The 22,113-nt window shown below is 34.6% G+C and overlaps 1 protein-coding gene across 1 annotated transcript in view; it reads right to left on the bottom strand.

The window, feature by feature from the left end:
• The window catches only part of CTU2 (cytosolic thiouridylase subunit 2), a 51,418-nt gene that overhangs the window by 23,917 nt on the left and 5,388 nt on the right, over nt 1-22,113 (bottom strand). The window contains exons 7-11 of the mRNA XM_053705285.1: nt 18,290-18,585; nt 10,886-11,021; nt 5,213-5,344; nt 4,490-4,581; nt 2,686-2,786 (exon numbers count right to left, since the gene is read on the bottom strand). Of these exons, the coding sequence (XP_053561260.1) occupies nt 2,686-2,786; nt 4,490-4,581; nt 5,213-5,344; nt 10,886-11,021; nt 18,290-18,585 (757 nt within the window). The remainder of the gene's footprint in view (nt 1-2,685; nt 2,787-4,489; nt 4,582-5,212; nt 5,345-10,885; nt 11,022-18,289; nt 18,586-22,113) is intronic.

Below are 22,113 nucleotides of genomic sequence, written 5' to 3'. Positions count from 1 at the left end.
AGCCACTATTCCCCCTGAAAACAGGGTGTCTCACTAAGGGGCATATATACTATGGGAAGGAGATGTGAACATTACAAAACTGCACAATGCATATTGTATTTTAAAAATGAGCTAAAACGAACAATTGAACTATTCACACAAAAATCGTATAATTTGTATGCAAATTGCACAGAAATAAATTGTATAAAATATGCACAGTCTAAATCATAATTTAAGTACCCAGGATTTGCAAAAAACACAAAAATGTGTACTTATAAGTACAAAATACAAAGCATAATTGCTGTTTAATCGTAAACTAAAAGGTGGCAAGGTTGTGACAAAATACTTAATACTCTAACAGAAAAACACATGTATATGAAAACAGAGGGGATTGTAAGAAACTATAAATATAATAATATGATTTGTTTTTGATGCAGGATTACATTTTTAAAGTTGGCCCCCTGCTCACTGCTAACTTCATTCAACCCAGTGTTTCCCTTTCCAGCGAGCTCCATTACTTTCTATAGGAGTCTTCTCGTCACTAGCAGGAGCTGCCCCTTTTTTAAGAAAATTCCATGAGGGCAGCTCCTGTGAGAGTCAGGGAGAAAAAGTGTTAATTTTGACGGCAAATTTCGATTTAGTTTTAGTCAGTGTTAATTTCGTCGACTAAAACTAGACTACAATGAGTATAAAACTAAAGAAATTCTGATGACTAAAATACGACTAAAACTAAAATGGCATTTTAGTTAAAAGACTAAGAGTAAAACTAAATCAAAATTTGCTGACAAACATTTTATGCAAGGTGTTAGAATCAATCCATATCTAATTACTGCTCTTTTGTCAAATTTTCTAAACTTAAATTTTATTAAATTTTAAAATAAATAGACATGTTATATACCACAAGTTAAATCTATTAAATCTATATTGCATATTCAAACCTTAATACCATAAATAAAAACAGGTTAATAAACCTTTACTCCAGGAGTATATAATGAGTTTGGAAGTTCTAGAGCAGTGCTAATATCGTTGCCGAAAATTTTTCGAATCTGTGAACAATCAATTGATTCTTCCTATAGAAATAAGCATAACCCACAAGTATGGGTTTAAGTTATGCTGTGCCTGTGCTAGCTGCAGAAACTTTTTGTTGTGTTGAGTTACTTGATACTTGTTTTAATTATTAACAGAGAACTGTTAAAGTTTCTATATTGGGTAATATGTTCAATACAGCCAATACAGTTTACAGTTTTGTTTTTTTATATTTTAAAGTTGCACTTCTGTTTGTTTATGAAACTTGGTTTTATTTAAGTTTAATAAAGATGTTACATATCACAACGGTTAAATCTGTGTCTGTATTGCATGTTTAAACCTTAATACCATAAATAATAACAGGTGTTATGTTTACTCTTGGAGTATATAATCAGTTTGCAAATGATAGAGAAATGCTTAAATAATGCATTACACTTTAACTAAACCCCTTAGATTTTAGTCGACTAAAATCTACTGGAGATTCAGTCGACTAAAACTAGACTAAAACAATTCAGATTACTAAAATACGACTAAAACTAAGACTAAATTTGACGTCAAAATTAACACTGGTTTTAGTCTTTTGACTAAAATTCCATTTTAGTTTTAGTCGTATTTTAGTCTAGTTTTAGTCAACTAAAATCTAAGGGGTTTAGTTAAAAAGTGTAATGCACTATTTAAGCATTTCTCTATAATTTCCAAACTCATTATATACTCCAGGAGTAAACATATAACCTGTTATTATTTATGGTATTAAGGTTTAAACATGCAATACAAATACAGATTTAGCCGTTGTGATATATAACGTATTTATTAAACTTGAAAATTAAATAAAACCAAGTTTCATAAGCAAACAGAAGTGCAACTTTAAAATATAAAAAAAAACTGTAAACTGTATTGGCTGTAACGCCATTGCACATATTACCCAATAACAACTTTAACAGTTGTCTGTTAATAATTAAACAAGTATCAAGTTACTCAATACAACAAAATGTTTGTGCAGCTAGCACAGGCACAGCATAACAAACCCATATTCGTGGGTTAATTCTTATTTCTATAGGAAGAATCAATTGATTGTTCACATATTCTAAAAAAATTTGGCAACGAAATTAGCACTGCTCTAGAACTTCCAGACTCATTATATACTCCTGGAGTAAAGGTTTATTAACCTGTTTTTATTTATGGTATTGAGGTTTGAATATGCAATACAGATTGAACTGCTGTGGTATATAACATGTCTTTATTTATCTTAAAATTAAATAAAACCAAGTTTTGTAAATAAAGAAGAAGATAGCCTTGCTTTTTTTATTTTACAAAAGAGCAGTAATTAGATATGGATTGATTATAACACCGTGCATAAAGTGTGAATTTTGACAGTAAATTTTGATTTAGTTTTAGTCAGTCTGTTGACTAAAAAGCCATTTTAGTTTTAGTCGTATTTTAGTCATCAGAATTTCTTTAGTTTTATGGTAATTTTAGTCAACGAAATTAACACATCTGATCCGGTGGAATTTAGATCATCGGGCCCTAAAAGAGAAGTTTAAACCAGAAGTCAAACAAAAGACACATATTGAAATCCTTCAGTGTTACGCAGTATAACATCGCTGCTTTCATTTAAACAGCAGAATGAAAATCTGGTATTGAACTAGTTGACACGTTCATGTATAATATATCGATTCTTACCAACATGTGTGTCCAAAGGACACAAGCAGAGCAGACATCTATCCTGTGGTCCGTTCTCTGGGGTGGGATCCATGCTTGATAGATTCAACTTCTCACTGGTCCTAAAGCAATTAAAGGGACATTAAACCAAAACATTTTTCTTTAATGATATAGAAAGAGTATGCAATTTTAAACAACTTTTTAATTTACTTCTTTTAACTAAATTTGCTTCATTCTCTTTATATTCTTTGCAGAAAAAAAGCATATCTAGATAGGCTCAGTAGCTGCTGATTGGTGGCTGCACAGATGCCTCGTGTTATTGGCTCACTCATGTGCATTGCTATATCTTCAACAAAGGATATCTAAAAAATGAAGCAAATTAGATAATAGAAGTAAATTGTATTCTCTACCTGAATCATGAAAGAAAAAGTTTGGGTGTCCCTTTAAGTTCAGATGGGTACAGTAAACAGAATCACCAATATTTTATATTTATCACAAAGGTTAGTTATTGTACTGTTTGTGCGTCTATATACAGTGGGTATTGAAAAGAATCACCCCCCTTGAAAATAAAAGACAAATCAAAAACAGAATCACTGATTTGCAAAAAGGATCACCCCTTCTAAAAGTACTTGTAAACTCAATCCAGGTGTAGCTAATCACCTTCTCAACGGCACACACAAAGCCATTTGACCTTCAACTGTGATCAGCTGTGGGCATATTGATTGGTTCAGCATGAAAAGAGCTTTCCTGTACATTGCGTGACTAGACTGTCCCTTTAAGTTTCCCAAACAATACCCACAACTTTAAAGAAAACATTAAATGTAAAGCGGAAAATGCCTTAAGAAGCAAAAATAACTAAGGAAAACACTTTTAATGGACAGTCCGGTTAAAACAAAACAAAAAAACTTTCATGATTCAGATAGTGCATGCAATTTAAAAAAAAACACCAACTTTCTAATGTACTTTTGTCATCAAATTTGCTATATTATCTTGGTATCTTTTGTTGAAAGTTAACCTAGGTAGACGCATATGCTAATTTCTAAGCCCTTGAAGGCCTCCTCTTATCTCTTAATGCATTTGACAGTTTTCCACAGCTAGTCAGTGCTAGTTCAAGTGTGCAATATAGATACTGATTGGTTAAAATGCAAGTCTGTCAAAAGGACTGAGATAAGGGGGCAGTCTCCAAAGGCTTAGATACAAGGTAATCACAGACGTAAAAAAAAAGGGGTGGTTGTGCAAAACTGGGGAATCTGTAATATAGGGATTATCTATCTTTTTAAACAATAACAATTCTGGCGGCGACTGTCTCTAATACTGAATTGAAGAATAAATATTAAATCAGCTTTTTTTTAAGGCAGGGTGGTATTTTGTGTTACTATGTTGTGCTCCATACTCTTCCCAGTGGGAAGTATGAAACATTCAGTTAACAAAAGATGTCGCTGTAATCTTGTAACAAGCTACTTTACTCAAGCACAGCACGACATAAACAACAAGATTTTTGTAGTCAAATTTTTTTCATCCACCCGTTGAAAGAATTTTAGTCTGAAAATGTATTTTATTTAGTACTTTACTTTGTCACAAAAGGATGAAAGTGCCACAATATATGTAAGGAGTGAGTGACATATGACAGAAATACAGCATCTTTAAACGTTTATTCATTTGAAAAGTAGCGTGAGTGGGGTCTGGAAAATGACTTGAATATGCTATCTAGCTAAAGTGCTCTCAACCTTGTGAAATGTCAAATGTGTATTTATTAACTCCCAGGCAGAGAATCGCCCTTCTGCTCTGAAGCTATGGACCATACGGCAGCACAATGCTCTGTTACCTGTAAACTGTGCTGACAGTGGAGGGGAAATCCTCCTGCAGTTTGGCGATGAAGGTTTCAGAGAGCCTCTGGATGCTGCCGTTTTCAGGAGCCTGCAGACCAAATGCAGAGGAATGACAGCTATTAACAGCCTTGATTTCAAATAGTTAGAAATGCCACATAAATATACTGTAAAGGAGCTTGGGTAATTTGTCCAGTGGTTTGTATGTTATACCAATACATAAGAGGAACCACAGTTACAATAAAAAAATAAAACAAAAAGACTACAGATTGATTACTACAAGTTTTTCAACAGACTTTCATGTAGGCAAAGTAAAAAAGGGACAAGATTTGTCTTCATTCTTAAAGTGAATGTAAACTTGAGCGTACTTGCTCAAGTCATAGGATAGAATTAAAAAAATTAGTGAGACTTTTATTCATCAAATTTGTACTATATACTGATCTTCTGAGATTTACCTTTCAATGCAATAACAACAAGCGTCGTTCCTCCGCCCGTTTAATTGATTGACAGATGAAGAATCTGCAGTCCACTAATCATTGCCCCCCCCCTAGTTCTACATTTTAAAAATACTGAGAAAATGTTCTTTAAACGTGTGTTTCTATGAATTGTCCCCATGCAAGATATAGGGTGTTACAAACAGGAATTCGAATTGGACTGGAATGGAGCCCTATGTATCTTATCTCCAGGGCTGCTCCTATGTAAACACCTCTAAAACACTGTACCTTTGTGTCTAATGCAGGGATGAAGATGGAGGGAACCTGGAACAGTCGGTTATAGAAGGAGATTTCTTTCAGAGAATATTCCCTCATGGGACGGATTACTGAAACATCACCAAAACGGTTGTCTGCAAAACCCTAAAAAGAAGGATCAAAAATAAGAGGAATCCGAATGAAAATGTTCTAACCTTCCTTATCTAGGTTTATTGATTCTCTCTCCGTTTGTCACTATACTACACGCTAATAATAGGCATACTATTCTCCTATTTCTGTAGATTTATTTGTATAACAGGTACTTAATTTACACTCTTGTGCATTCAAACTTAAAGGGACATTTAACACCTAGTAAAAATTCTTAAAACTAACTTTTTCTCATTAATAAAAAAAATCAGCTAATCACTGCTGTCTATTTTTTCTGTTCAGCTTACCCAAACGTGTGTAAAAAGATTGTTTAGAAGTAGACGGTTAATAAGGTGCTTGATTCTCCTATGTGTGGTGCCATATTGTAACGTACGTTACACTGGGGCACAGCAGTCACATGAAGCTAGATGCAGAGTCACATGACACACACGGCAGATTTCCCTGTAACATATGCATAGAGGAAGCACGGCTGCAGCACTCGCTCACTATGCAGAGCTTGTGCTGCAGTTTATGTTTAGAATCTGCATACAATATTTGATTAACTTTTGTTTTCTATGTAAAAACCTTTACCATGCTTTACAACTTTCTTAAGCTGTGAGTGCACGGCACAGGCAAGGGTTATAAATGTAAACAAGCTCCAGAGAGGAAGAGAGGGGAGGGCGAGAAAGGCTCCATGGAAGAAAGTAGGCTGAGTATGGTAACTCATGCTGCAAATACTTTTACCAGGAGATTTATTCACTAAAATATTTGTTTTTAATTTCAAACATCTACACAGTAAGTAAAAAACGTTTAATGGATGATGCTATACATTACTTACTGTGAATATGTAATGTAGATGTATGAAAATAAAAACCAATATTTTATTGAATAAATCTCCATGTAAAAGTATAAGCAGCATGTTTTCTTACACGGAGGCCCCCTCTTTTCTTGACCGGAGTTTGTCATTTATATTTATAACCCTGCCGGGTGCCGTGCCCTCACACAGTTTAAGAAAGTTATAAAGTGTGGTAAAGTTTTTTACATAGAAAACAAAAGTTAATCAAATATTGTATGCAGATTCTAAACATAAACTGCAGCACAAGCTCTGCATAGTGAGCGAGGGCTGCAGCTGTGCTTCCTCTATAAATATGTTATAGGGAAATCTGCTGTGCGTGTCATGTGACTGCTGTGCTGTAACAATATGGCAGCATACACAGCGACACCAAGCACTGGATCAGCATTCAAATAGCAAACACTTTTCTTGACATTTTTGGGGTAAGCTGAACATCCAGCATAGATAACTGTGTTCAGTTTTTTGTTATTTCTCAGTAGAAGCTAGTTTTAAATATTTTATGGAATTAAGTGTTTAATGTCCCTTTAACTTTCTTCCCTTCAAACCAGCAGGACCAACTTTGAATGATGGTTATAAAAAAAACAAAAAATAAAACATATTGCATAGTTACCAACCATTGGTTTGTACTTTTAGGATTTACAAATTCCCATTATTGCCATTTATAGTAAAGAAAAATAACTGTTTGTTACAGTGGTTTAAATGATGCGATATACAACACGTTTACTTTATTTGTTTAATACCGATAGAGCTGCTTGAGTTTAATGTTGCTTTGACAATAACTTAGTGTCTTAAATCTACATACTGAGTAGCACCTTCCCATAAAAATAACACATACCTGTATAAGAATATTATAGTAAATCCGTAAAAAGGGAAGGAACTGGCTAATATATTATAGTTTAGTGTATAAAAAACAATGAATTGTAAAATAGTGAGATTTAAAGCCAAAACACAATTATCTAAAATTAATGGCTTCTCACTAACTAGCGCACTCCTAAAATATTACAAAGCAATATAAGTGGAAATAATCAGTATGCTCAGATGCAACAGTATATATATATATATATATATATATATATATATATATATATATATATATATATATATAAATAAATAAATAAAAACACAATAATATAAAATAACACTACTTTTAAATAAAGTCTCACGCATCAGAAATTCAGTAGAGCTGTAATTTCCAAATTGTAGCACTATCCTGACAGCCAAATCAGGTGGAATAACGATTCTGTAATAATGAAAGAAGGAGATAGCGCACATAAGGACTCTAAGTGTAGTATATTTATTACAAAATAGTACATATAAAACCGTAGCCCAAATCCCAAATCCCTCTCTCAGAGCTACTCACAGGATTAAACCTCAAACATGTGAGGTTTGTAATAAACAGGCAAGCGGGATATACCCGAATCTCAGGGGCATATTATGGCCTAGGCCAACAAGGCTGGTGCCTAGGGCAGCAGATTTGGGAGGGTCAGCACATCTGCCCTATCCTCTCTCTAAAAGCATGCACACGTTACAGTGAGCGATAAAGTGCAGGCTTTTACATAGAAAGCAAGGCACGTGCGCTGATTAAGGTCGCTCTTCACAGGCAGTGCTCCTTTAAACCGTTGCTTCATTTAGAACCACCGACATTTTAGCAGTGGAAGCGTTCTTGGTGAGAAACTTGACCGGGGATATGCTTACAAGGTGAGGCTGGAGGAGTAGACCTTGTGCCGATATGCTGCCTCCCCTTTTCAGCTGTGGTGGGTCTGCGAGTGCAGTGCTTATTGCAGGTCTTAGTAACTAACAGACTGGATGCATCTGTGCACTGCTTAGATCAGTTGTGATGTCTAATCGTAAACTCTCAGCACCAATGTATGTTAGTTAGTTAGTTACTAATAGATAGATTTCTCTGCATTCATGAACCCACAGAGTAAATAATAAACAGACACTTCAAAAGTTTCATTACTTGAATAATGGTAATTACTGTATGTTGTTGCATGTAAAGGGCAGTGATTGTTTCAAAGTGTATTCTTCTTTCTCTCCCTTCCTCTCTCCCTTCTTTCCCTTTCTCCCTCCCTTCCTCCCTCAACTCACTTGCTCCTTTCTTTCCCTCCCTTCTTTCACTCCCTCCCTTACTTTTTTCTTTCCCTCCCTCCCTTCCCTTGCTTCCGTGTATCACTTCTTTCTTTCCCTCCCTTTTTCCCTCCCAATTTTCTCCTCTCCCTTCCCCACTTTTCTCTTCTCTCTCTCCCTCCCTTCCTTCTTTTCTTTGCCTCCTTTTTCTCCCCTCCCCTTCTTTTCTCTCCCTTCTCTCAGGGAGAAAATGGTATGAGATGCATGCAATTCAACCCACCTGTATGCAAGTGTTTTGCTAGCCCATTTTCTTTTGAATTGTTATGGAAAAAAATAACAAAAAACATTTTACACACTGACCCAAAAAAATATTAAGGGGAAAAAGGCCTAAAACCTTTGGTGGGGGGCAGCAGAATTTTGAGTGCCTAGGGCAGCACAAAACCTAAATACGCCACTGCCGAATCTGCATCCTCACTATAATTGGAAAGCGTCCACTGTAAGGTTTGTTCAGACGCTGTTAAATTTTTCCCATCCGCTGTCTTATCCACAAAGAAAACACAAGCTTCTGCCAAGTATCGCTCGATATGCTTCACCAATCCAGGCTATTGTGATGACATGAAGGGAGCATGCCTGACACTAGCCTGGACTGATGAAACATATTGAGCGATACTTGGCAGAAGCTTGTGTTTTCATTGTGGGAAAGATTTAACAGCGTCTGAACAAACCTTACAGTGGACGCTTTCCAATTATATCGAGGACGCAGATTCGGGTATATCCCGCTTGCCATTACAAACCTCACATGTTTGAGGTTTAATCCTGTGAGTAGCTCTGAGAGAGGGATTTGGGCTACGGTTTTATATGTACTATTTTGTAATAAATATACTACACTTAGAGTCCTTATGTGCGCTATCTCCTTCTTTCATTATTACAGATATATTATAGTTTAGCCATATTTTCATAAGGATTTTTACATATATAGCGCTGCAGAATCTGTTGGTACTCTAATAATAATAATAATAATAAATAGATAATACATCTAATGGACAACAATTTTGTAATTTAAAGGAACATGATAATGCAATAATACAATTATCTAATTTATTATCCCACAATAAAGGGTTAGTACATAGTTAAAAAAAGACATGAAACACAAAATTGTATTTCATAAATCAAATAGAGCTTATCATTTTAAACACATTTCCAATTTACATCTATTATAAACTGCTTTATTCTCTTGGTATCTTTTATTGAAGGAGCAACAATGCACTACTGGGAGCTAGCTGAACACACTGGTAAACCAATAACGGGAGTATATGTGCAGCCACTAATCAGTAACTAGCTCCCAGCTCCTGAACCTACCTACGTATTCTTTTTAACAAAGGATACCAAAAGAACGAAGCAAAGTAGATAATAGAAGTAAATTGAAAAGTTGTTGGTTTGTTCTACCTGAACCATGAAATATTTTTTTGGTATTTCATGTCCCTTTAAAGCCCATTCATGAGTCACAGTGCGTTATGGTTCGGAAGCAGGACATGTCTGGTGAGCCAATCAAAAGCATACACATGTAGCCCGCCAATCATTGTCCACGAACTTGTAAGCGCTGTTAGGGCTAGAGATGAAATAGTCAAGATTATTAAACTTTCATAGTTCAGACAAAGCATGAAAATATCATAGACTTTCCAATTCACTTCAGTTATTAAATTTACATTGCTGTCTTGGTATCCTAAGTAGGCTCAGAAGCAGAAAAGCACTACTGGGAGCTAGCTGGTTAATGGCGGCTATGCACATATGCCTCCTGTCATTTACTCAATTTGCAGGCGTCACACACACAGTTATATACAATAATCCAGTACAATATTAAATTTATCTAACCCATTATGGGGTTAATCACAATCCTTTAGAAAAGTTTAATGATTTATCTAAAAACAAGACTCCCCTCAGACTGTAATGATGATTTATTTTTTTACAAAACACAAATCATTAAAAAGGGACAGTTTACGCATACTTTTCTCCCCTTTAATTTGTTCCCAATGATCAACTTTATCTGCTGGAGTGCATTAAATTGTTTACAAGAATTTAATTTAATTAAATAGTTAATTTAGCCCGTGGTAACCCCACCTATTATGAAAGTTTCTGGCCTTAGGTCCAAGCTATAGATAAGCTGTGTAAACACAGCCAGCAGAAGAAATACACTCCCAGTGGGTATAGAAGAGATAAGGTAATAAAATGTTAATTTTCCATTGTACTTATTGGTCTTTGGTTTACGGAGAGATACAAGATAAAGAAGCATGTAAATGTACAGAATGTGATAAAGTAATGAGATCAGATTATATTTACAAAATCAGCTATTATGGCTTCAAAACACAAAATCAGCTATTTCATATAAACCAATAAACCTTAAAAAGCAAATTCTCATACATTTTATACTCTGCAGTTGGTAAAAAAAAAGTAACTGGAAACTCATGGGAAAAACAATTTTCAGTATACTGTCCCTTTAAATAAACATTGTGATCCTATATGTTTAACTTATTTGCATGGATTAAACACATAACACACACGCATTTGTGTTGGAACGTGTCCTCTCTAAAAGGAAGCATTTTATCAGAGAGACTTATTGATTAATCACATGATATTCTCACCGTGTCCAATGGCAGAAAGGCCCCTCTTCCAAGTGATATGTTGGAGAGAAGATGAACAGAAAGGCGAGTGCAACTCTCACCGCTCATTACCTTTGAGTAACCACAGGATCGAGCTGTGTGCAAGATGAGGTGGGTCCTAGGAAATAAGCACATATTATTAGCAAAACATGATAGTGTAATGTATGTCGTATCAATTCTGTACTCAAATTGAGAAATTTATATATCAAAAATTAATTCATTTAAAACAATATGTTTGAAATCTGATTTTTTCTTTAAATAAAACGCTTTTTGGAGGGAAAAATATCTAAAGATGGTTTCTATTTAAGATACATTATAATTTAAAAGTTATTCATCCTGAAATGAGGATTTGTTTTTTTTATTATATAACAAGATGCTATATATTCATGGCTGTTATTTTTTTTTTGTTGGTAAAATTAATTCCATAATCCATTCACAAAACCATGCTCTCCCAGAGGTTTCTGGAAGATCATTTTGAGCAATTTTTCTATCATAAAGATATTATTTATGATAGATTATTATTGGTTTTGTAATTCTTAAAACTGAATGTGTCTGCAGAAATAACATGCCCCTTCTTCAAAGCAAAAATGTTGTAAAATAAACATACAGAGTTGAGAAATAAACCTTAAAAGGACATAATCATGAAAGAAAAATTCTGGGTTTCAAATAGAAAATACAATTTTCAGATTCACTTCTATTATTAAATTTGCTTCATTCTTTTGGTATCCTTTGTTGAAGGAGAGCAATGCTCTACTGGGGCCTAGCTGTACCCACAGTGAAAAGCATCGAGCTCATAGTAGTGCACTGCCTCTAAGCCTACCTATGTATGCTTTTCAACAATGGATACCAAGAGAACAAATCAAATTAGATAAGAGAAGTAAATTGGAAAATTGTTAAAAATTGCATGTTCTTTTCTGAATCATGAAAGTTACATTTTGACTTTACGGTCCCTTTAATGTCACTGATCCACTGCAAAACTTTCTACACAGAATCAACCCATACTAAGTTTCAAGAAGATCAATGTATAGAAGATTGTTTAGAGTGGAATAGATCTGCACAAGGACCTAAGTGTGAGAAGGGAGGGGCAAGCAGTAAAAATGAAATATGTTATTGTTTTAGTTAAATAAAGCTATGTACATTGTTATTATCAAGGTAACAGTTATTTTTATTAGTTAAATAAAACTATTTAAATTGTTATTATTAAAATAATCATTTTTTCTCCTTCAATGAAAACAGCTGAAAAGTTGATCAATTATGAATGATAAACCTTTCAGACTGTTTTATTATGCTGGGTCAATCTTGAGAAAATGTCCCTTTAAGGAAATGTTCCTTTAAGACCTTCACCTTTCCACACCGGTATCCTCAAATTAAGAGAGAGCTGTGCAAAAAGATAGTGAAGTACTGTGATATAAACGATATATGTGATTATTAGACCATACTCACACACTTTAGAGCAAATGACTGAGCTCTCAGTATTATTCGCTCAATAATATCCCACTCCTCTGGTCTAATAATATTCACATATTTTGTTTGTATCACAGAACTTCACTATCTTTTTGCACATCTTTCTCTTAATTTGAGGATCCCAGAGTGAAAAGATGAAGGTCTTAAAGGAACATCATTTCCTTAAAGGGACATTTTCTCAAGATTGCCCCAACCTAAGAAAACAGTCTAAAAGACTATATTCTTCAATATATACCTATAATATGAGCACATTGTTCTGTAAATTACTATTGTTTTATTTTATTATTTTTTTAGTGATTTCTCATTTTTAAAAAGGTGATCATTTCAGTTTTTTGGTTTTGCACATAAATGATAAACCTATTAAGGTGGAGATAGTTCAATCATTATAATTAATTATGTTGAAATTGTTTTTATTAAGTTTTTACAGAAAAAAATATACATCTGTCAAACATTCCAGTTCACATTATTCAGGTGTTATAATTATAATGCTCCATCTATGAATATCTGATATAACCAAATCAGTAATGGTCTGATAGAACTGGAAAAATTACCTTAAACGTTGTTATTCTAAAAATGAAAACAATGATTTAAATCAAATCCACCCTACTGTTAACATCACATATCACTACATAAATTACACTGCACAACAAGGATTGAAAAATTCCATTAGCGCAGCATTCTGTGTGACTGATACAAAGTACCAGCAGAAAAGTGAGAAATGATCATGAGAAATAATGGTTCTACCACGTAACCTGGAAGTGATTCTTATCCACAGCATTCTCCTTTATCTTTTTCATTATAAAATTCATCTTGCATGTTTAGACACTTTTCAACATACAGGTGGCCCTCGTTTTACAACGGTTCAATTTACACCGTTTCAGAATAACAACCTTTTTTTCCAGTCATGTGATTGCTATTGAAAAGCATTGAGAAGCAGTGCATTTATTAAAATAGCCAGTAGGTGAAGCTGTCCGCTTGTGTTGCAGCAAAGCCAAGCAAGCTGAAATTAATTAGTTTAACCAGACCTGAGCTATCGAGCAGATTTCAACGGAACAAGTTCTCCCTGTCTATAAATCAGTCCAGATTGGAATGCATAGAAAGAACTGTTTGCAGAAAAATGCAAGTGAAGTCTGCGTTGTGTGATTATTTTATTAGGTTTATAATGCTGTTTAGCAAATGTTTTTGTTCATTTAACTTAGTTTAATTATATATTCTGTGTTGTGTGATTATTTTATTAGGTTTATAATGCTGTTTAGCATTTAAAGTCTTCATTTCAAAGCTTTAAAAATAATGTATTAGGTTCCAGGCCCCTCTCAAAATTGTCATAAGTAACACCTATCACTTCCCATTGACTTACATTATAAACTGGGTTTCAATTTACAACGGTTTCAATTTACAACTATTCCTTCTGGAACCTAACCCCGGCGTAAACTGAGGGCTACCTGTACTTCTATATCATCAAATTGTCTTCAATATATTAATATTTTTGGCTGAAAAGCATACCTAGGTAGGTTCAGGGGCAATGAACAACGGGAAAGAATGTACCTTGTTGCAAGGAAAAAGCCACCGCAAATGTTATGCAAGTAAAAGCAGACTTTATAGTTAAGTCTAAACCAACTTACAGGGTGCTTTCTAACTCAGGAGGGAGCTAGAAACAGACAAACTGTCCTAAGTTCAGGAGCAGCACTGCAGAACGGGAAGGAGGCTGGTGATTAGTGGCTACACAGATATGCCTCTTGTCATTGGCTCACCAGATGTGTCCCAGCAGTGCATTGCTGCTCTGGAGCTGACTTTGACTATGTTTTAACCCCTCTGCATTGCATAAATACAGTTATATGCAAGCAATAGTGTAATAATAAAATGCACACATTAGGGAATTTTCTTTTTGCACTTTTAGGTCCATAGGGATAGAAAAGTCAAAATTGAAATGTGCATTGCTGCATTAAAATGTGAAATAGAAGCAATTTTGTAATATACTACCATTAGCAAAAATGCTTCTAGTTAAAGGTATTACTGTTGTTTTGCGACATACGCACATATCCTATGAGGCTGTGCACCAGTATTCAAATAAGCCACCTCCTCAGACAGATAGTGGTGGCTTATGACACAAATGATGTCTTCACAGAAAATATACACCATTATCTTAAGCTCTCTGGGCATGAATACTGGTGCACAGACCCTCACAGGATGTGTGCATTTGACTCAGAAAATCAGTAATAACTTTATTGCTAATAGAAGTATATTACAAAAGTGCTTCTATTTCAAATATAAAGGGAGAGTCTACTGCAGAATGTTTATTGTTTAAAAAGATAGATAATCCCTGTGTTACCTATTCCTCAGTTTTGCATAACTAACATGGTTATATTAAATATATATATTTTTGTTTATCGCTGTGATTACCTTGTATCTAAGAGTTCCAAAGACAGCAGCATTCACCACTTCCAAAATTGCAGACATTTATTGAAACACCAAGGTGCACAAGATAACACCGTTTCGGACCTCAGTCCTTAATCAGGTCAGTACACATAAAGAACATACAAAGCTCTTAAATAGGGGTTGGTGTCAAAGCCACACCCCAATTTTTACAACACACCTGTGTAATACTATAATGAGGCTGAGTACAAGTATCCATTAAAAATTACATATCTAACTCGTACATATGACTGATGCATATAACATACAAACAATACAATAATGATAGTTATAAAATACTATCTTCTCCATAAATACATGTGAAAATTGTATCTGTGTGTTTAACATACAATTTTTAGTTTTGACACAATAATTGTTAGAACCCGATTACTATGGGCCTTAATAGGGTACACAAATGCATAAATATATTAAACCTAATATTATAAAAAAATAGACAGGTCAAAATCTTTATTAAGACCCATTGGGCTCAAGGTCTCCAATGTATATATCCAAAACATCTCTTTTTGTTTTAAGTATAACTCCCTGTCTCTCCCTCGTCTGAGATTGCCTATGTGGTCAATGATTTGGAATCTTAGTTGACAGGTGTTATGGCCAGCACTTAACAAATGTTCAGCTACAGGGTTTTTTAATTTTCTTATTGCGAATATCAGACCTATGTTCTGTCATCCTATCACAGACCATCCTAGTGGTCTCTCCGATATAACTCCGCCCACAAGGGCATTTGAGCATATAGATAGCATAAGTTGTACTGCATGTAAAAAAAACTTTAATAATGATTTTTTCCCTGTTCTAGGATGAAAAAAATGTTTGCCTTTGATCATGCTGTTACAGCTAGAACACCTTAAGCAAGGATAGCAGCCATTGTTTTTTTCACATAAATACATTTGAGACTTGCCTTTTAAGGGACCAATATCGGCTTTTACCAATCTATCTCTAAGATTATTACTTCTTTTAAAAGCTGGCATAAAAGGGGCTCAACAATAAAGAATATTGTAAAAAATTTGAGCGTATTCTGAACAAATGCTCGTTTGATCTTATGGTCCTAACTGTAGAACACCTGCAAACGGAGATTACCTTACAAAAGACCGAGCTGTTAAAGTTGGAGGCGGAACTTAAAGAATACCTTTCCACAACAGAACTGAAAAAGATCCTGGAATCTACATGTAAAGCCATTGGTGAGATGCGAAGCATCATTGAGGCATGTAAGCGCACTAAGTTTTTGCGCAATGAGGAAGATTACTCCTTGGGATCTGTATACCGGTGGAAGACGAACCAAACCGGAAGGGACGTTCGTGGCATTTTCGGTTTTCACAGACAGCGATATCCTAGACACCACACAGACGGAGGTATATCCAGCTCTAATAATGGATCAAGATCATCGACGGGGGACTCAGGAGCAGAAGGCAGACAAGATGTGCCGCAACAGACGAGGGATGCAAGCAAGGAGAAATCATTAGTAGTGAGCCTCTCTAAGGTACAAGTATCAGCATCTGAATCTAATTTACTTGAACAAGGACTCTCATTTCTCTCATGTGGGAGAAGTTATATCGGAGAGACCACTAAGATGGTCCGTGATAGGATGACAGAACATAGGTCTTATATTCGCAATAAGAAAATAAAAAACCCTGTAGCTGAACATTTCGTAATTGCTAGCCATAACACCTGTCAACTAAGATTCCAAATCATTGACCACATAGGCAATCTCAGACGATGGGGAGACAAGGAGTTATACTTAAAGGGACAGTATACACTCATTTTCATATAACTGCATGTAATAGACACTATAATAAAGAACAAGATGCCCAGATACTGATATAAAAATCCATGATAAAACAGTTTAAAGACTTACTTAGAAGCTCTCAGTTTAGCTATGTTGAAAAGTTAGCTGGAAAGCCCATTGCAAGTGGGAAATAAGACACTCCCCCCTCCCCCTTCTTTTGCATACGAAAAGACCCTTTACACAAACAGGAGCAAGCTGGAGTAGGTAGCTGACGGTATTCACATAAAACTTTGGGGCTTGGTTAGGAGTCTGAAAATCAGAGCAATGTTATTTAAAAATAAGCAAAACTATACATTTTAAAAAAAACAAATACTTTATGGGCTATATAAATAGATCTACAAAACATTTATGCAAATAAAAAATGAGTGTATAATGTCCCTTTAAAACAAAAAGATGTTTTGGATAGCTAAATTGGAGACCTTGAGGCCAATGGGTCTTAATAAAGATTTTGACCTGTCTATATTTTTATAATATTAGGTTTAATATATTTATGCATTTGTGTTCCCTTTTAAGGCCCATAGTAATCAGGTTTTAACTCAATTATTGTGTCAAAACTAAAAATTGTATGTTAAACACATAGATACAATTTTCACATGGAGCTTTATGATATTGTATATTCCTTGGAGAGGATAGTAATTTATAACTATTATTATTGTATTGTTTGTATGTTATATGCATCAGTCATATGTAGGAGTTAGATATGTAATATTTAATGGATACTAGTACTCAGCCTCATAGTATTGCACACCAACCCCTATTTAAGAGCTTTGTATGTTCATTATGTGTACTGACATGATTAAAGGGACATGCCACCCACATTTTTTCTATTATGATTTTGAAAGAGAATGCAATGTTAAACATCTTTCTAATTTACTTATATTATCTAATTTGTTTTATTCTCTTGATATTCTTTGATGAAAAGCATATCTAGATATGCTCACTAGCTGCTGATTGGTTGCTGCACATAGAAGCATCATGTGATTGGCTCACCAGGTACATTGCTTTTTCTTCAAATAAGGATATTTAAAAAATGAAGCAAAATAAAATTATGGAAGTAAATTTTAATGTTGTTTAAATTTCTATTCTCTATCTGAATCATGAAAGAAAGATTTTGGGTTTAGTGGCCCTTTAAGGACTGAGGTCTGAAACGGTGTTATCTTGTGCACCTTGGTGTTTCAATACATTTCTGCAATTTTGGAAGTGGTGAGTGCTGCTGCCATTTGGACTGTTTGATTTGTACTTGGGACCTGGTGTGGAGCCCTTGACAGAGTTGCACATTTTGTCTGTTGTGCTGTTCCTATCTCTGACTGTGATTACCTTGTATCTACACATCTGCAGACTACCCCTTATTTCAGTTCTTTTGACAGACATGCATTTTAACTAGTCAGTGCTGACTCATAAATAACTCCACGTGAGCACAATGTTAGCTATATGACACATGAACTAGTGCAGTCTAGCTGTGAAAAACTGTCAAAATGCACTGACATAAGATGCGGCCTTCAGGGGCTTAGAAATTAGCATATAACCTTTAACAAAGAATACCAAAAGAAAAAAACAAATTTCATTATAAAAGTAAATTGGAAAGTTGTTTGAAATTGCATGCCTTATCGGAATCATGAAAGTTTAAATTGGGACTAGACTGTCCCTTTAAATGCATTTATTCACATTTTAATTTTGAACTTTCTATCCTTTGAAGTGCTAAAACTCACCGTAAGGTGTGAAGTAGCTCCTGTTTAGCAGTCAGTGTTTTAGTCGAGGTAAAAAGCTGTATAAGTTGCTGGGTAAAAGCCTCAGGAGGGCAGCTAGTTGTAATGGCATCTGGCAGTGTATCACTGCTTTCTTGGGCTGTAGTGTCTGCAGTGCTGAGTTGTGCCAGTTTCTCCAGGGTGTCTGACTGTGAAGCTTGCTCCCCTATAAAACTACCAACAGCCTGCTTATAGTTCTGTCTTTGGGCAGAGATCTCTGAAGGATTCCTCTGCAGAATAGTGCCTGGCAAAGAAAACACCTGAGACAAAAAAAAACAGAAATTTGTTTTTATTTAGTAAAACAGGAGCAATAGAAACAATGTATTTTACAAGTTATGTTTACTAGGACATTAAAAGGTATTTTTCCTTTATGCACCAGAAAATAATTAGATTTAAAATTGACATGCACATTTCATGTTTGACCTTTCAATCCCTTTAAGTAAATTATCTTAGGAAGTATAAACATCTTGAAAGAAGAAGGGAGCTGGACAGTTTGGTGACGTTTGGTTGACCGGTAAATACAGGAGAATTGCACAAACAACAAATGCATGATAAAAAGCCAATGCAATAGCACTTAGTCTGAATTTCAAATGAGTTTTTTTTCCTGACGAATTTCAAAGTTATGTCTATTTCCACTCCAACTGTATCATGTGACAGCCATCAGCCAATGACAAATGCATATATGTATATTCTGTGAATTACTTGCACATGCTCAATAGGAGCTGGTGACTCAAAAAGTGTAAACATAAAAAGACTGTGCACATTTTGTTAATGGAAACAAATTTGAAAGTGGTTTAAATTGCTGCTCTATCTGAATCAAGAAGTTTAATTTTGACTTAAAGGGACAGTCAAGTCCAAAATAAAAATAAACTTTCATGATTCAAAAAGGGCATGTAATTTTGTCGCCACTAGAGGGGATTAGTTCATGTGTGTCATATAGATAACATTGAGCTCACGCACATAAAATTACCTAGGAGTCAGCAGTGATTCACTAAAATGCAAGTCTGTTAAAAGAACTGAAATAAGAGGGCAGTTTGCAGAGGCTTAGATACAAGGTAATTACAGAGGTAAAACGTGTATAGTTATAACTGTGTTGGTTATGCAAAACTGTGGAATGGGTAATCTAACTTTTTAAACAACAAAAATTCTGGTGCTCACTGTCCCTTTATTTATTTTTCCAGAAAGGGACACCTCAAGATCTTTAATAGACCACTAAATACAACAAAAAAACACAGTTCAGTAAAAAAAAAAAAAAAAAAATTAGTTTCATATGTTCTTTGAAGCTATCATATGTTTCTGGCTGCTTCATACATACTTCTCCAAATCATATATAAAAGCCCCTCTGAAAAAATGTTGCTGTGAAATGCACGTCAGAGTAAATGACTGGAGCTCCATCTCCGTTATGTTAATTTAACTAACACCACCAAATATACTTAAAGGGAAAATTAGAAGGCGAAGACTGGAAATAAACATTTTTACTGATGATATATAACTAGCAACTAAACAGCTGAATACTAGACTACTAGCAATTGGTGCTGATTGAGACTGGTCCATTTTATAATACTGACCATTACTGCAATAATCTAATCTATTTTATAAAATAAAGTCATATTAATGGACTAATATTGGTCTAGTTTTATTTAAAAGACTGATTGAGAGTCTGAAAAGAGTGTTTTTAAATCTTAAAGTGACTGGGGCATTCCAATTATGACTCCTGCATTTTATGTGAAAAGAAATAAATGGTACATTTTAAACAAACACAATCTAGTTCAACAAAAACCTAAGCACTGAAATATATTAACATTACAATATTTATGTAAAAAAAAGGGTATAACTTTTGTAGCTATTCTGTGTAACTTAAACATTACTAGATCTCCAGATAATATGATACAAACAAAAAGAAGTACATAATGAGTGCTTTTAAATTTATTGGTTAATGTATTTTAATCTGCTGTGAAAACCAATTAGGTAATGACAAATTGAGCTGTATTTTTTCAGTATAAAATACATGTATCTATTATAATGTCAGCTGGGTATTATTGTTAGGCAAGCCAATATTACAGGATTTTACTACCGGATAGTCACATACAGAGATATTTTTTCCTGTTTTCAGAAGTATTTATAGGCAAACCATGGTGGATTGGCAGCAGGAATATCATATCACAGAAATAGACGGGCCTAGGTAGTGACACAGCTTCTCAGCTTGTATGAAACATCGCATTATTTTACGTAGACACAGGTTTTGCTGCCACAGCTTCTGTCATTCCCACCCAGTGAGTCTTTTTGGCAACATTCCTTATTTCAACTGTTTTAATGCAATTAAGTCAACATCTCATTACCTGTCACATGTGAATAATTATTTGGTACAAGACTGTATTATTCCTGAATCCTACAGTATTAAAATATTGTTCCTTTTATTTCTTTAAGGGCATCACAGAGAATAAAGCAAGAAGAGCTCGACTCTTGGCAGACTTTTAATCTTTATTTTTGAAAGAGAATATCCTTTAAGAAAATTGCTTTGTTTGTTTTTTAACACATTTTTTACAAGTTTAATTCGACGAAAAGTGTGTAATTGTGGGAGATTAAACAAACAGACTCATTCCCAAAATGGCTGCTCCCAGCAACAAAAAATATCAAAAGCAGGAAGAAATTAAAGGAACGTGAAACCAAAATTTGTCTCTCACAATTCAGACAGAGCACAGTTTTAAATAACTTTCCAATTTACTTCTGTTATCAAATTTACTTCACTTTGCTTGGCATCCTTTATTGAGGGAGAGGTAATGAACTACTGTTAGCTTGCTGAAGACCTCAGATGAGCCAAAGACAAGAACCAAATCATAAAAGTAATCTTACTGTCCGTTTCACTCTGTAGAGTAAGAAGCAAACCGAAAACTATGAGTGCAAAAGACTAAAAGGTCTCTGGGCTGGTGAGATTATTAACCCTTTCATTACCAGGAATTTCTGATTAGAACTTTCCCAGAGTTTTTAGCATTTTTGCTATCACTCCAAATGTGATCATATAAAATAAAAAAATTGTTAGGTTTTTACAAACTTTGGGTTTCTCACTGAAATTATTTACATACCGCTTGTGACACAAATGATTGTAAAAGCTTCTCCTGGGATCCCCTTTGTTCTGAAATAGTAGACATATATGGCTTTGCAATTACTTTTTGGTAATTAGAAGGCCACTAATTGCAGCTGTGCACCACACTTCTATTATTCCTGGCAGTGAATGAGTTAATGGGTTAGCTTGTAAGGTACATTTTAGCTGTAGTGTAGAGATTCCCCTCCCACCCCTTGATCCCTCCCAAACAGCTCCCTTACCCCCATTCACAATCACCCCCATCATCTTAGATACTGTCAGACAGTCTGCCATTTAGGCATTCTTTTTTATTATTATTAAAAATATATATATTTTTTTTTTTTCTGCACTGTAGTGTTCCTCCTCAACCCTACAGCCTCCCTGATAACCCCAAAAAAACTCTCTAACCCTCCCCCTCATGGTGCCAATCTTTGGTACTGGCAGCTGTCTGTAAATGAAAAATATAGGTGTTTGATTTTTTAAAAAAAAAAATAATAATAATTTTGTAGTGTATTGGACCCACACCTCCCAGCTCCGATAATCATCAGTTAGTTTTTCTCGCAAACTAAAAGGTGGCAAGCTTTTTTCAAAACACTCAAAAAAACTTATAAAACTCCATTAGAAAAAAAACCACATGCATACAAAAATATAAGCGATTGTAAGATGCTATCCGCAGAAAGAAAGCAGCCAGAGGCGTAACTAGAAA

The sequence above is a fragment of the Bombina bombina genome, chromosome 1 (genome assembly GCF_027579735.1).
Source record: "Bombina bombina isolate aBomBom1 chromosome 1, aBomBom1.pri, whole genome shotgun sequence".
In the NCBI taxonomy this organism is placed as follows: Eukaryota; Metazoa; Chordata; class Amphibia; order Anura; family Bombinatoridae; genus Bombina; species Bombina bombina.
This window is presented reverse-complemented; position numbering and strand designations above follow the sequence as displayed.